This window comes from Piliocolobus tephrosceles, chromosome 5 (genome assembly GCF_002776525.5).
Source record: "Piliocolobus tephrosceles isolate RC106 chromosome 5, ASM277652v3, whole genome shotgun sequence".
NCBI lineage: Eukaryota > Metazoa > Chordata > Mammalia > Primates > Cercopithecidae > Piliocolobus > Piliocolobus tephrosceles.
The window spans coordinates 34,174,077-34,191,334 of record NC_045438.1 but is presented as its reverse complement, the minus strand read 5'-3'; the positions used below and the strand labels follow the sequence as shown (position 1 = coordinate 34,191,334).

Sequence of the window (17,258 nt, the reverse complement as noted above, 5' to 3'; positions counted from 1 at the left end):
TGGGATACATGTGTAGAACGTGCAGGTTTGTTAGGTATACACGTGCCATTGTGGTTTGCTGCACCCATCAACCCCATCAACCCGTCATCTACATTAGGTATTTCTCCTAATGCTCTCCTTCCCCTAGCCCCCTACCCCTTGAAAGGCCCCGGTGTGTGATGTTCCCCTTCCTGTGTCCATGTGTTCTCATTGTTCAACTCCGACTTATGAGTGAGAACATGCGGCATTGGTTTTTTGTCCTTGCGATAGTTTGCTGAGAGTGATTGTTTCCAGCTTCATCCATGTCCCTGCAAAGGACATGAACTCATCCTTTTTTATGGCTGCATAGTATTACGTGATGTATATGTGCCACATTTTCTTTATCCAGTCTATCATTGATGGACATATGGGTTGGTTCCAAGTCTTTGCTATTGTGAGTGGTGCTGCAGTAAACATACGTGTGCATGTGTCTTTATAGTAGAATGATTTATAATCCTTTGGGTATATACCCAGTAATGGGATGGCTGGGTCAAATGTTATTTCTGGTTCTAGACCACACTGTCTTCCACAATGGTTGAACTAGTTTACAGTCCCACCAACAGTGTAAAAGTGTTCCTGTTTCTCCACATCCTCTCCAGCACCTGTTGTTTCCTGACTTTTTAATGATCATCATTCTAACTGGTGTGAGATGGTATCTCATTGTGGTTTTGATTTGCATTTCTCTGATGGCCAGTGATGATGATCATTTTTTCATGTGTCTGTTGGCTACATAAATGTCTTCTTTTGAGAAGTGTCTGTTCATATCCTTCACCCACTTTTTGATGGGGTTGTTTGTTTTTTTCTTGTAAATTTGTTTAAGTTCTTTGTAGATTCTGGATATTGGCCCTCTGTGAGATGAGTAGATTGCAAAAATTTTCTCCCATTCTATAGGTTGCCTGTTCACTCTGATGGTAGTTTCTTTTGCTGTGCAGAAGCTCTTTAGTTTAATTAGATCCTATTTGTCAATTTTGGCTTTTGTTGCCATAGATTTTGGTGTTTTAGACATGAAGTCCTTGCCCATGCCCATGTCCTGAATGGTATTGCCTAGGTTTTCTTCTAGGGTTTTTATGGGTTTAGGTCTAACATTTAAGTCTTTAATACATCTTGAATTAATTTTTGTATATGGTGTAATGCGTTGATTTTTTAGACATAATGCTATTGCACACTTAATAGACTACAGTATAATGTAACCATAACTTTTATATGCACTGGAAAATTAAAAACATATGACTTTCTTTATTGAGATATATGCTTTATTGCGGTAGTCTGAAACCAAACCCGCTATATCTCTGAGTAATGCCTGTGTTATTAGAGTTCATGAACTAGGCTGCAGTTGGGAAATTGTAGCTATTCTCTGTAGCAGGGTATACATGACACTTTTTCAGTTGGATAACATTCTGTGTGATGATTGATAATGGAATAGGAACCAACAAGAGCAGAATAGCATGTACTGCAGGGGATTTGCAGATAGTTGATTCAATTTTGATATCCAGCTAATCAATTTGCCAGACGCTGGTAGATGCTGTCTCATTTGATTAGCTGTAAGACTTGAATCTGCTGCACATTACTGTATAGATTTTGAACAGTTTTATTAGTTATATTTCAAAGTTCTAATTGACTTACAAGGTATGTCGAGGAAATATAGAATTGCTAACAGGCCCTGAAACACAGGCTACCAGAATTGAAGTGTTAGTCTATAGAACTTCTTGGATCCATCAATTCAGTATCTCAAGATTAGCTGAAGGAGGAACAAGTCAGGCCAGATAAAATACAAAAAAAAAAACATTCTAAGTCCTGAACATTCACTAGAGAAAGAGATGTTTCTTTTGTCAGATGTTAGAGAAAGACAAGGAGAATGCTATGTAACTGCTAAGTGCTGGGAAACTAAGTAGAACTACCAGCTTATAGGTATGATATTATAACTGGAAATACAATAGTTTATAGGTAAATAAATTAGGTATGCAGTAAGATGACCATATACGGTAACAGGATAATATATAATGAAATGTCTTGAACAAAGGAATTAAATGGTGAACCAAAAGGGAATCTTATTGTTAATATAATGTAAGGGAAAGAATATGTTGTGATTCCAGGTTCACTTTATTATAAAGTCAGTAATGTAAGTACATAGATTGTAATAATAACAAACTTTGCATTTGCTTCAAACTCAAAGGGCAGTGGATTAAAATATCTTATTTCCTCCGTCCTTCCTCCTGTAAAGATAAAAATCTCTTGAGAAAACCACATTATTTTTTCATAATTGTTTAACTCAAGAACATACACAAAAGCACCAAGCTTCTTATATAAATCAAAGGAGTGTCCATTATAAAAACATTTTAAGAATTTTTTAATTTTGTAAAATTTTGAATCCCATATGATAGCCTATTAGAAGTAAATTTAGAAGGATTTTGATAGATATAACATTTCTTTAAGCAAATGTAGTTGCCATCTCTGTGCTCTCGTCATCTGTCCATTCCTCTGCTATACCACTTAGCACCTTGCAGTAATTTTTTTCTCCTTTGAAAGGTCGAAACTTCAAGTAGGGCCAGTGTCTGTATTCCTAGAACCTGCTTAGTGCATGGTACATGACAGCTCTTCAAAAAGTGAGGAGAAGATGGGAGTGAGACTGTTAAAATTATGAGTTTTAAACATATCAAGTTAAATTAGAGCTAAATTTTAAACATGCAAAGTTAACACAAAAAGTAATGATAAAGTGAACAAAGTTATTTAATTGCAAAATTATGCTCCAGCCATGGCCTATGTCAAAGTGTTTTAGAAACCCCTGAAATGTTAAAAGCATAGAGCTTGGAGGAATATCAGAAGTCACCTACAATCTATTAATATTTCTCAATGAAATAATCTGTATAGTCTGATACAAATTGATGTATATATTTGTGGAGGCTGGAGGAGGGGGAAGAGCACAAGAACTTGTGAACAGCGTCTGTTTCTAGTGTCTGAGAAACCAAGTCTTTATGAATATTTCTGCAGAATTTTTTGTGGCTGCCTTCACAGAACTAAAGGTGTTAAAGATAAAATAGGGTGTTTAATTTGACCCCTTGAATACCAGTCAGTTGACTTTTGTATAGAAAATTTCCTTTAGATGACAAAAACAAGTATTCATAATTGTTTGTATTTATTTATGTTATCTGCTTCCATTTGGGCCATTTTAATCCTTCTGAAAGGCGTATCAATACCTGGAAAAATAAGAAAGAGATAAATAATTAGGCTATGCTTTTTGTTACTTTTTTCCAGTTAAAAATGTCATTTTTAAGAAAGAAATATAATACATGTTTAGCATTTTATAATACTTAGAAAATAGTTTGACAAAAAGAGTACAATGAAAAATACTGAAATCTTACTAACCTATATAACTGTTGCTTACTTAGGTGTATGTGCTTCTGGGCCATTTCTATGCATGTTCACTCACTCAAATGAAAATGAAATCATGGTTGTTAGGTACACAATCTCAGAGAAAATATAGGGAGTTAAAAAATGTCATTAAATAATTAAACCCAGTTTTATTTTCCATTCATAGCAACAAAACACAATTAAATGTTGAAAGGACAATTTTTAAAAGCAAATAAGACAAAGATCATGAAACATGATATGCATTTGTTGATTTATTTATTCCTGAAACCCACCTACTGTTAAACATTACAAATTCCAGTTCATGGAGCACTTATTTTCTTTTACAGTTTTAAAGTTTCTCTTGTTCTGTAAGCAGTCTTTGAATAGTTGAGGTTAAATAAGTGTTCTGATTGTTTTGGAGAAAAATTCAAAATGTGTAATGAAGAATAATAGTCAAATCCAGAACAATCTACAGAGAAATGGCTACACTTCTGTTTAAAAACAGTAATTAGTATTGAGGAATGTACATCACTAAAAGGGTGGAGTGTAACCAGGTCCTCTCCCTTGATGATATCCTTTGGTACTCACTACTGTCAAGGTCTGCAGGGAGAGAACACCAATTATTATTGAACTGTTCTTCATTTAGTGTGCCAGAATGAAATAGTACATGAATATAAAGATCAGAGACCTAATATTGTTTATATGCATCATCTCAGACTCATAGTTGGTGAAACCAAGGCTCGTAACTTGAAAAAATGGTTGTCTTTTTGTGTATACTATTGTTTTATAAATTATTTTTTCCAATGAATAATATATTATGAGCAGTTTTCCATTGTGATAATTACATTTCTATACATAATTTTAGTGGCTAAATTCCCTTTCATTAAATGAATATACTATACTTTAAACAACTGTTGTTGCGCAATTACACTGTTATGTCTTTTTCAACGTTTAAATAGTGCTTCAGTACACACCTAGCTACCCTTACATTCCTCGGGAAATAATATCTTGAGGTACAGTGGGTCAGTTAAACAGGCCAAAAAAAAAAAAAAAAGGCACTTTCCAATTTGCATTTTTATTACTAATTACTTTAATTTTTAATGAGGTTATATTTTTGTTGGACACATAGCTCTTTTGTGAATATTCTTTAATCGTTCTTTGCCCATGTTTCTGTTCGATTATTAATCTTTAGTTTATTTCATGAGAACTCTGCATAGTAAGAATAGTTACCCCTTTCATTACAATTTTGTCATTTTTTTTGGTGAATGGCTTTATTGAGGTATAATTGGCATGTTATAAACTGAACATATTTAAATGTACTATCTGATAAGTTTAGGCATTTATACACCTGAGAGACCATTGCCTCAATCAAGATAATGAACATATTCGTCATCCCCAGAAGTTACTTTGTGCCCTTTTGTGTTCTGTTCCTTCCTCACCCTTAGCCCAGGCAACCACTATAAATTAGTTTGCATTTTCCAGAATTGTATGTAAGTGAAGCTGTATATGTCATGTACTCTTTTTTTAATCTGGCTCCGTTCACTTATAAGTACTTTGATAAATTTGTGTTTCAGCATTTATCAGTAATTTATTCTTTATATTGTTGGGTGTTGTTTAATTGTATGGCTGTGCCACACAAAGTTTGTTTATCCATTCACCTGTTAATGGACATTGGGATTGTATTCAGGTTTTAGGTATTACAAGTAAAGCTTCTCCAAATATTCACATACAAGTCTTTGTATGGTCATATGCTTTCATTTGTCTTGGATAAATTTCTAGGAGTAGAAGGGCTGGATCATATTGCAGATGGGCTTTTGACTTCTTAAGAAGCTGCCAGACTATTTTCTGAAGTGGTTGTGCCATTTAACATTTGACATTCCCACCATTAGTGTATCAGTCAGTGTACTTGCCAACTTTGAAATGGCCAGTCTTTTGAATTTTAGCCATTCTAGTATACGTGCAGTGCTATTTTATTGTGGTTTTAATTTGCTTTTCCCTAATGACTAACGATATTGAGCAACTTTTTTTGCCTGCTTGTCATCCATATAGCTTCTTCAGTAAATTGTCTTTTCAAATCTTTTGTCTATTTTTAAATTGTCCTGTTTGTTTTCTGATTATTAAGTTTTGAGATTTATTTGTGTTTTCTGTATATAAGTATTTATCAGGCATATGATTTGCAGGTTGTTTCTCCCCAGTCTGGTTTGTTTTCTAATTGTCTTAACAATTGAAAAAACAGAAGTTGAAATTTTGATGAAGTTCAAATTATTAGTTTGTTCTTTTATGCATTTTAGTGTTGTATCTAAGAAATCTTTGCCTAACCCAAGTTCACAAAAGTGTTCTCTGTTTTTTTCTAGAAGTCTTATAGATTTAGGTTTTACATTTAGATCTGTGGTTCATTTTGAGTTACTTTTGTACATGTTGTAAAGTATGGATCAAAGTTCATTTTCTTCACATATGAATATCCAGCTATTCTAACACCATTTGTTGGAAAAACTGTCTTTTCTCCACTGAATGGCCTTTATACTTTGTCTATACACCCTGGGCACTTTGTACTATTCTGTTGATCTATTTATTTATCTTTATGCCAGTAGCAAACTGTGTGGATTACTGTAGCTTTATAAGATTTGAAGTCAGGTTTTCTGTTCTTTTTCAAAGTTGTTTTGGCTGTTCTAGGTAATATTCATTTCCATGTCAATTTTAGAATTTGTTTTACAATTTCTCTGAAAATAACCTGCTGGAATTTTGAGTGGGACTGCATTGAATCTTCAGATCATTTGGGAAGAATTTACATCTTACCAATATTGTGTATGTCACCCAATGAATACAATGACAAATTGCTTTTTCAGTTTCTCTCAACAGTATTTTTAGTTTTCAGTATACAGATCTTTCACATTTTTCATCCTTTTTTTTCCCCAAAGTATGTCATGTTTTTTATGCCGTAGTAAATGGCATATGTATTTTTTTAATTTCAATTTTTGGTTCTTAATTACTTGTATATAGACATATAGAGAATTTTTGTGTTTTGATCTCATCTCCTACAACATTGCTAAAGTCAATTCTAGTGCCTTGTTTTTTTAGATTCCATTTAGAATTTTTACACAGATGTGGAGCCAGGACTTCAGAGTGAGAAGCTCCTTAAATTTTGCTGCCTTGTGTACTTCACTTGCCTTACTCCACTGTAGCTCTAGCTAGACAATCATGTCTGCAAAGAAAGACAGTTTTTTTTTTTTCTTTTATACAATTTGTCCTTTTCTTGGTAGTTTCAAGCAGCAGAGTAAATCTAGTCCCTACTCCATTTTGGTCAAAAATAGAAGAATGCTATTATGTCTTTCCTTTTCAATTTTTATTGTAGTAGTTTATTTATATATTTAAGTCTTAAATGTGATTTTAAAAATCACATTAGCTCTGTCATCCAGTCTGCACTGGAATGCAGTGGCAGCCTTGACCTCCAGTCTCAAGCAATCCTCCCATCTCAGCCTCCTCAGTAGCTGGAAACCACAGGCACATGGCACACTGCCCGATTAATTTTTCAATTTTTTGTAGAAACAGGGTCTCACTGTCTTGCCAGGGCTAGTCTCAAACTCCTAGGCTCAAATGATCCTCCCATCTCAGCTTCCCAGAGTGCCAGGATTAAGGCATGAGACACCGTGCCTGGCCAGTTTTTTTTATTTTAATGAAGACTCTTTAAATGTTCATGTTACAAAATCTGTTCATTGGTCCATAAGAATGTTGACAATTATTAACCTTTTCTGACTCATGTAATCCTTCGATAGATAACCTCATAAAAATTATGAATCAGCTTTCCAGAAACGCTTATATAAATACACTCACATTTCCATAGTAATTTCAGTAGTCCATAGACTCACTGAAGGTTCATCCATTGATTCCATATTATCATTCCCTGTTTTGAGATTTCTTTCTTTCATGTCATGTTTAGGAAGGCTTTCCATTTCAAGATTATATAACTAAGGAAATACTTTTTTAAATGATGAGTTTATATATTTTTTCTCCTTTTTATATATAGACATTTAAAATTTTTCAAGTTCATATGTTTTCAGTGATCAAATGAGGTAATGTATGTGATAGCACCCCCAAAAATACAAGGTGCAGCACAGATGCTACCATGCTCATTATCATCATCATCATCAAAACATTCACCCTTTGAACCATCTTCCTCACTCTAGAGAATTAACTCCAAAATAAGAATTATGTTAAGAAACAAAGTCAGCTAGGAAAGTAATTATTCTTGCGTGATCTATAAGGGAGAACAGATAACACTATAAATAGGGTTATCTCTTGTTATCCATAGAGGACTGGCGGTTCCAGAACCCCTGGGGATACCAGAATCTATGGATGCTAAAGTCACTTATGTAAAATGGCATAGTTCTTGCATATAAGCTGTGGACATCTTCTCATATACTTGGAATCGTCTATGGATTACTTATAATACCTAATATAGTATAAATGCTATGTAAATAGTTATACTGTTTTATTGTATTGTTATTTTTTTCTGAATATTTTTTATCCATAGTTGGTTGAATTCATGGATAGGGAACCCACAGATATAGAGGACCAACTGTATTCAGTACAAGAGAATGTGTAAAAGAAAAAATTATGGAGCTTCATTAAATGAGATACTGTAAAACATTTGATAATGATAATTACGCCATTGTAGAAATATGAGAAGTACTTGCATTTAAATTGAGAAATGTTAAATTGTATTTACATTATGGTATCTTACATAGAATGTGTGTAAAAATTAAGAAGGGTACAGAAATATGAAAATAGTTGTTTTAGAGTGGCTTGTGAATAAGTATTATTTTAGTATTTCCCTTAATTCTGCCATGCCTTTGATTTTTTAATATTATTTTTCTGTATACATATATTTAAAGTTAGTCTCCCATCCCAATTTACATGGCCTTCACAGCTCAATTATAATGCTGCCTGACATGAAATTCTGTTTCCTTCCTGATGATTTTATAGCAGCAAATAATTTCAAATTTTGCTAGTCATGGTGTCTTATTATTACGCCGTTTTTAAGATGTGTTAATGCAGTTTCTGATTATTTGTTGAATGCTACAGTTTTGGGGCTTGATTATGCTTTTACTATGATGATTTAACTAATTATGGATTCATTTCTTCAGTTGCCCAGCAGGAGGCTGAAATGTTCAAACGCTGCAATGGAACATTTCCATTACCTGGAATACACCAAAGTCAAGATGCCCTGTGTACATGTCCAAAACTACCCCACCAAGGCTCTTTTCAGATTGATGAATTTGTCCACACTGAAAATTCTTCAACAAAGATGCATCTAGTAAAACAGAGACTTGAAACTGTCACAGTATGTTTATTTTATGCAGTTGAAACTTTAAAACTATTTCTATCCTGTTTTACATTGCCATGCCAATAAATACTCATTTAATGAAGTAAGTGAATTACTTAAAATTAGACCTTCTTATACTTTTATGGTTCCTTTCAGTTACTTATTCCTAAACCCTTAATTGCAATAGACAAACTGAATTTAGGATAATCTGTCATGCTGTTCTGACTTGATATCTCTGTAAAGACTAGCCCAGGACCTAGTCATAATGGAGGGCTCTGAACCAGATGACCACTAGGACTTAACATATGGGTATGACTCCATCTCCTAGGAAAGAAAGAGAAACCGTGACTTTCTCAGCCCAGCATGGTGGCACACACCTGTAATCTCAGCCACTCAGGTGGCTGAGGCACAAGAATCGCTTGAACCCGGGAGGCAGAGTTGCAGTGAGGCGAGATCGTGCCACTGCACTCCAGCCTGGGTGACAAAGTGAGACTGTGTCCCCCCTTCCCCCAAAAAGGAAAGTAAGTCAAATCATATCTTAAAATGCTTTGCTGTAAGAAACAGAAGATTTAGAGTGTGTTCTCAATAAAATAGAAGAAAACAGAATTTCTATTAATGAAGAGATGAAAAGAGAGTCCCAAGATTTTGATTTTAAAAAGACATCTAAGATAAAATGAATTTAAAGAAAATCAAAAGATAAGCTTCAATTAATTCCACATTGCAAATGGTAAAAGAGAAAGTTGACACTTTAAAATATCAGATCAATAGTGTAGCATAGAGAACTAATTTCAGAAGCATACAAGAATACAGAAAAAAGAGATAGGTGAAAACTGTGGTTAAGAGTGTAGCTCTAGGGTCCAGCTGCTTAGGCATAGGAATAGCATAGGCTCCAACCTGTGCCAGCTTTGTGACTGGATAAGTTGAAGTAAACCTAGTTTTCCTCATCTATAAAATGAGGTGGTTTTAATTTAGAGACAGGGTCTCACTTTGTGGCCCAGGCTGGAATGCAGTGATGTGATCATTGCTCACTGCAGTCTCGAGCTCCTGGGCTCAAGCAATTCTCCTGCCTCTGACTCTTGAGTAGCTGGGACTGTAGGCATACACCACCAGGCCTAGCTAATTAAAAAAAAATTTTTTTTATAGAGACAGGGTCTTGGTATGTTGCCCAGGCTGATCTCCAACTCCTAGCCTCAAGCAGTCAGCAGTACTCTTGCCTCAGCCTCCCAGAGTACTGGGATTTCAGGCGTGAGCCATTATGGCGATTGTAATATTTCTTACCTTACGGGATTTTTAAGATTCAGTGAGACCCTAAAAGTAAACCTCTTAACAGGGTGTCTGATACATAGTGCCACTGATAAATGTTAGTTATTATTGTTGGTAATGAGAGAAGAGATGAATATGAGATAGATTGTGCACATGGTTGATCAGTGTTGTTAAAGAAGAAACCAGCATGTGTGAAAAGAGATAACAAAGATCAAATACAAAAGGCCTTCCTGTGCTAAAGTCCTAAATCTGTAAAATGAAAGTATCTATTACCAGACCAATTAATGAAAAGATGCCGGTATCCTTAGAAATATCCTAGTGAAATAGTTTGATTTTTAAAGATATCTTAAAGAAAAATCATAGATATGATGGGGAAAAAAAAGACTGGTTATCTACATAGGAACTAAGCTATCTTCGAACTTCTCTGTAAGAGCCAAAGTAATAATGAAGCTGAAATAATACCTGTAGTATAATTCAAATTCACTAAGATAGAAAGATAAATCAGTGGGGAAAGGAAGAATTGTTCCCTTGTATGGTGTTGGGAAACATTGTTAACTATGAGTTAAATGAAAAATACAGTCAGTTTACATCTATATCTTAGGTCACTCACCTAAATCAAATTCTCATTTACCAAGGAGTTAAATATGAAAATCCAGATCTTTTTTAAAACTAGGGAAATACACCAGCAAATATTTCTCAAATGAATGAAAACATACTAATTTTAAAAGCAGTGGAAAGTCCTCTCCCAAAATATTAATAGACTATTGACATATAACTTTAAATTTCTCTGTTTAAAAATATAAGGTTGTGTATGTATGTGTGTATATGCAAAACATACAAACACACACATATATGTGCAATAAACACCAGCCAGGGGAAACGTTTACATAAAATGTATTAAAGAAGCATGTTAAAATGCAAAAAACTAAACAGTAAAGAAAAAATAGTAAATCTTTTCTTTGTTAAAGAAATGGGTAAAAGAAATAAACTGTTCTTCTAAAAGGAGGAGAGAAGTGTTTCCTAAGTGTATTTTAAAAGTTTTATCTCACTACTAATAAGAAAAGTACCACAGAAACCAGGTATTGCCCATAAAATTGGAAAATAGATCATGAAAATGAAGAGAAGGAAGATGCTTTGTTAAAGGTAATGTAGCATTCTGTTAGTGAAAATTCCTGGAAAATTTTTCTCAAAGATAAATGATCAAATGTAATAAGAAGCCTAAGCATCCTGAAAAAATCTTTGACCATACTTTTAGTAGAATTAAGTGGAAGTCCTTTTATTAGGATTACTTTGAGCTCCTTGAAGACGGGGCTCTGCAGCCTTGTTCATTGTTTTATTCTTACTTTCTTTAATAAATATTATCCCTTTTCTTGCTCCCTTGATAGAGATCTCGATTAGTTTTAAACTATACAAGGAACTACACTGAGACAGCTTTAGTTCTGACTATGCTCTCTTCCTCTCTCCTTTTCTTCATAAAGTTAGAGACTTGAAGGTATACCAGGATGCAGATTACACTCCATCTCTGGGTTTAGATTTAACCTAAACCCAGAATATATGTAGGAATATAGAAAAATATATGTATTTCTTAGTTAAATTTTAGCATATATAACTATAAATAAATTTATTTCAATATTATAGTTCTTTGTATTTTAACATTTTTAATGTAATCAAATAATGCACAGTGTTCCAGATTTTAAACGGAAGTCTGAATAGATACATTGAGCTTTAAAGATGAAGAGAAACACGTTTCTTCACCAGGGGAAAAAAAAATGTGTTCCTTGTGTAAAAACTTGCATGGCAAAGTAACTTCATCTACAGACATAAAAATAGCTCACCAACAGATTTATAAAAACAAGTTTCCTACAGTCTGTTGGTCTTTATACTGTAAAACTTAACATCCTGGAATCACCTAAGTCTTGTGGCTTCTTTCTAATTTCATTTTATATACCTGTCATCCTCAGATAGATGAAAGGATGTAAGAACTAAAGAAAGTAGATGTAAAGGAAAAATAAAATCAGGAAACTGATTTTTAAGAAATGAAATCAAAGGCAAGGGAGAAGCAAATTGATAATTTATTATAAAAGAAAAAATTTACTTCAAATTATTACTTTATTTAGCTTTTATGATATCTTTTCTTTTAAAATTATTTATAGAATATGTCTGCTTTGGTATTGAGGTAGATAGAGGCTGCCTTTGGAAATGAAAGCTTTTGCTTTGGTTTTTAAAAATCATTATTTTTCCTTTATTGAGAGAATTCACTGAATTTATTTTTCTGTTGCTATCTGCAATGTATTTTCTTTCAGAGTGTACATAAGTATGTTTGGGAATACAAACAAAATGTTGTCTTTATTCCCATGGCAGCCTCATTCTATGTTTTGCAAACATTTAGGTTGACTGAATTCCCACCTTTTGTCATTATGCCTTTTCTCTTGTTTTTTGCAATTTCAGTAGACCCCAAATTCCTTTTTTTATTTATTTGTTATTACAATAGAAATGTTTTTCTAATAAATTATAGTACAGGTTTAGGGTGTAATTTTTGGGGAGTATGTGTGAGTGAATTGCATAATAAATTCAGTTCAGCAGGTATATAATAGTTGTTTAGGCATTAATGAGTAAAAGATACAAAAAATAGATAATTTTCAGTTATTGGGAGCATTACCATTTAGTCATAATATAAATCACTTAATTATTTCATAATTAGCATACTTGACTGCATGTTGCTGCCACAGCAATACCTAGCAGTATTCTGCAACCCAGGGAAGACTTCACGGGTGGACAGTATCTCGAGAGCACTGGTAAATCTCATTCTAAGTTTTCAGATCCAGAAATTTGATTTTATCAGTACATCCAGTATTGCTCAGAATCTGAAGTGTCTATTAAGATTAATCAATCCTAAAAAAGTTGATTAATAAGTGAGAATCCATGAAAATATACCTTATAATATAATAAAAGGTAGACCATTCTGGCAGCCTGAACACTCAAGACCTCTTCCTATCTAAATTTAACCTGAAGCCCAGGCTAATGATCACAGAGTTGATTGCTAAGTAGAGCCATAGGAGTATGGATTGAATGGGTTTGAAAATGTTTTATGCTAATTTTGACAAAAGATTAGTTTTCTCTACCCCACAGGAGATACCACCTTATATATTGATTAATGATAACTAGCATCTGTTTAATTATTAGTAATAATTGATATATTTCTGGCACTGTGCTAAATGCTTTACATTTTATTGTATTTAATTCTCAAACCGTCCTATGGGGATGAGTATTATTCCCATTTTCCAGAAGAGGAATTTGAGGCTTGCAGAGATTAAGCTGCATAACCAGGATCACACAAGTAGTAAGCACTGTAGCTGGGATTCAGCCCAGATAGTTGGACTCCCATGTCCACAGTCAGTTTAACTGTCTCCTTTTAGTGACTGAATTACTGATATGCTTTAGACACAGTATCTGGCTCTTAGAAATTTCTAGATAACAAAATTAATAGATATTCCAGATTTTGAGCAACTGTGAATGCACTGATAAAATCAAATTTCTGGATCTAAAAACTTAGGATGTGATACACTGAGGTTCTCAAGGTACTGTCCACCTGTGAGGTCTTACCTAGGTTGCAGAATGCTCTTAGGTATTGCTGTGGCAGCAACATGCAGTCAAGTATGCTGATAAATAATTAAATGATTTATATTATGACTAAGTGGTAATGCTCCCAATAACTGAGTATTACCTATTTTTTTCCAGTTCTCTTTTTCCTAAACTCCGTGTTGATTATGACCATTTTTCACTAGCTCTGTACTAGGCTGATGATACATGCTGGCTAACTCCTAATTGGACTTGAGTATTTTTTCTTTTTTCTTTTTTTTGAGACGGAATCTCATGCTGACACCCAGGCTGGAGAGCAGTGGCGCAATCTTGGCTCACTACAACCTCCACCTCCCGGGTTCAAGCGATTCTCCTGCCTCAGTAGCTGGGACTACAGGTGCGTGCCACCACGCACAGCTAATTTTTGTATTTTTAGTAGAGTCAGGGTTTCACCACGTTGGCCCAGGATGGTCTCGGTCTCTCGACCTCGTGATCCTCCTGCCTCGGCCTCCCAAAGTGCTGGGATTACAAGGCGGGAGCCACCGCACCCGGCTGGACTTGAGTATTTTTAGTGTCTCCTTAGCAGCAAATTTTCAAATTGTCCATAATACGTCGACTTTTACTAATTTCTCTTTCAAAATGATATTTTCTTAGCCTTGTACCATGAATTGTACAGAGTTCCTTTCTGTAGCTCCTTCAATACCAGTCATATATTTTATCATTTAGTAGTGTTTACTATTTAATATTAGATTTCATCTGATACAAATAATATGGGAATGATATGGCTATTATTATTTATAGAGATAATTATATATTGCAGTTAACTCAGCATGTGTCTTTTACACCTGTTAGTGTTCTAGTATAGAATTTTATTGTTCTTTTGATTGAAGAGCAAGTTTTTCTTGAGACAGATAACCTGTGAGCCCTCAGGAGTTTCACAGTGCCATTTGTTTGGGCAAGTTAGATTTACCTTGAACATGTCATTAAGTCTCTTTTATTGGAAACAGGGGCAACGGCAGGATAATGGATAAAGAAACTTCCAAATGCTGATTTAGATTATTAGAAGATTAATATCTGAGTGTTTTGAAAACAGTCAATACTTTATTTAGTGAAATTATGAATACTTCCTTATTTTATTGTATTTCTTTTAGGAGGTGATACGATCCTGTGCTGCAAAAGTAAGTAGTTTTTATTACCAAGAACATAACTTTAAAGGTATAGTGATGCTCCAAAGAACTGGAATGCACCATTCATAGAGTTGGGAACCTTTATAAAAGTTAATCTGATGTGTACTTTCGTTATTGGAGCTCAGGTTTATCAAAGAATTACAATGCTGGAACCTGATAATTCAGTAAGGGTGATCATTTAGCAAGTAGCTTCACATTTTTAAAGATTTAAGAATATTAAGTGATTGAGATACTTTCAGTAAGGGATCAACAAGGTCATGCCATTTTCTGAGAAACATTTTATATGATGTTTAATTTGTATAAGACACCAGTCAATACAGTTCCAGTAGGTATATGCTGAGTAAACTGTATAAGCATTGAAATGCATGTAAGCTGTACATAAATGATTTATTGTACTGATAATGCTCTTTTTCATTTATAAGTCTTTCACGTTTCTTTTCTCGTTTAACTATACTGTATAATAATCCTGAGAGATGGATTAGATATAATTGTTATTCCAATTTTAGAAAGGAGGAAACTGAGGTTTATTCAGGTTGAGTGATTTGCCCAAGGTCCCAAGTTAATCTAAAAATGGTAGTGTACAAAAAGACTCTCGATTAGTAAACAGTTTCAACTAGATTGTATCTTAGATACTTTCAACATAGCAGCTGTCCTCCTTTTACAAGCAAGGTTATTTTATGTATAACTTTTAACTTAGGTGTTGGGAAAATAAATTAAGGAGTTGGAATGGCAACGTGTGTTCATCCTTCCCTCTTCTTCTGTCCACTCCCAAAATTCAGTTGAATAATTAGACATCTATTCATTTAACAAATATAATTATATATCACAAAGAAAAGGTAAAACATCCAGAATGAAAGAATTAGAATGGTGTTAGTATATTTAGAGTCTGTTTCATATAATGTCAGTGCAATGGAAATTTTTTTTTATTCAGTGGGCATCTACTACCATTTGGTAGTAGGCACTTGGAATGCAATAGGTTATTGTCTCTTTCCTCATGGGGCATCTTAGGGAGGGAAGAACGTGTCAGAAAATACAAGACTTACCCCATCACTGAGCTGTCCAGCATCAGTCACAGAACCCATCACTTTTATACCTAATTATCACAAGTCAACAGGATATGGAATATAGACGAGGGGAAGGAAGACGAGGGGGAAAAAGAGAACAAGCTATATTCTGACTTGGGCTGCAGATGTTCAGGAAACGTTCCTGATAGCAATGATTGGTGTAATGATTGTAGCTCCAAGATTACTAAACCTTCTGAAGTATGCGTTGTATATAAAATTGGAGGCAAAAATACAATTTATTTTCTGACTAGCAATTCAAAGCTATTTATCTTTATTTAACAAATATACTGCATACTCTTCTTTTGGAATGCTGTCTGAATGTCCAAAGAATAAAATGTCCTGTACAGATTGAGCAAGTCTTTATGGAGAGCAGCCTCTACTAATCTGGAAACTCCCCAAGGGTGAAGGATCATGCCATTCATCTTCATATCCCTAGTATTTAATAAAGGGAGAATAAATACTCATTGAAAAAATGATTAATTTGGAAATGAATCAGTGTCTGGAAAAATTAACCTTACTAGTATCTTCAGTTATTCTTTTTTATAATAGTTTTATTGAGCTGTAATTTATGTACTGTAATGTTCACCCTTTTAAAATATACAGTTCACTGTTTTTTACCATATTCACAAAGTTTTGCAACCATCCCTACTATCTGATTTTAGAGTTTTTCATCACCCCTGAATGAAGTCTCATATCTCTTAGCAGTAATTCCCAATTCCTACACATACAGACTCCAAATACAAACTCTTGGAACATACCCCAAATTCCTGGCATCTGTTAACACACATTATAGATTTGGCTAATCTGGACATTTCATATAAATGGAGTCAGATGATATGTAGTCATTTATAACTGACTTCTTTTACTCAAAATAATGTTTTCAGGATTCCTCTATTTGTAACATGTATCAGTGAACAACTCAGGGGTTGGGGGACCAACCCCCTGTGCAGTCAAAAATAAGTGTATAACTTTTGACTCCCCCAAAAAATTAGTACTCATAGTGTGCTGTTGACTGGAAGCCTTACTGGTAATGTAAACAGTTCATTAACACATATTTTATGTGTTATGTATATTATATACTGTATTCTTGAGCCAGAGAACAGAAAATATTATTAAGAAAATTAAAAGGAAGAGGAAATACATTTACTATTCATTAAGCAAAGTGAATCATCTTAGAGGTCTTCCTTTGTCTTCACATTGAATAGCCTGAGGAGGAAAAGGAGGGTTCAGTCTTGCTATTTCACTGGGAGCAGAGGCAGAAGAGGTGGAGAAGTGGCGAGGGGAGGCAGGAGAGGCAGGCACACTTGGTGTAACTTACTGAAAAAATCCACCTATAAGTGGACCTGCACGGTTCAAACTCATGTTTTTCAAGGGTCAACTGCACTACTTTTTATTGCCAAATAAGATTTCATTGTATGAATAGGTTATGTATTGTTATATTTGATCAGTTTATGAACATTTGGGTTGTTTCTACTT

At 34.1% G+C, this 17,258-nt stretch overlaps 1 protein-coding gene across 2 annotated transcripts in view; it reads left to right on the top strand.

Annotated features, from left to right (window-relative positions):
• Positions 1-17,258, top strand: part of AHI1 (Abelson helper integration site 1) — a 227,370-nt gene that overhangs the window by 79,028 nt on the left and 131,084 nt on the right. For both annotated transcript variants that reach the window (XM_031935545.1, XM_023230652.1), the window contains exons 20-21: positions 8,511-8,707; positions 14,683-14,709. In XM_031935545.1, coding sequence (XP_031791405.1) covers positions 8,511-8,707; positions 14,683-14,709 — 224 coding nt within the window. The remainder of the gene's footprint in view (positions 1-8,510; positions 8,708-14,682; positions 14,710-17,258) is intronic.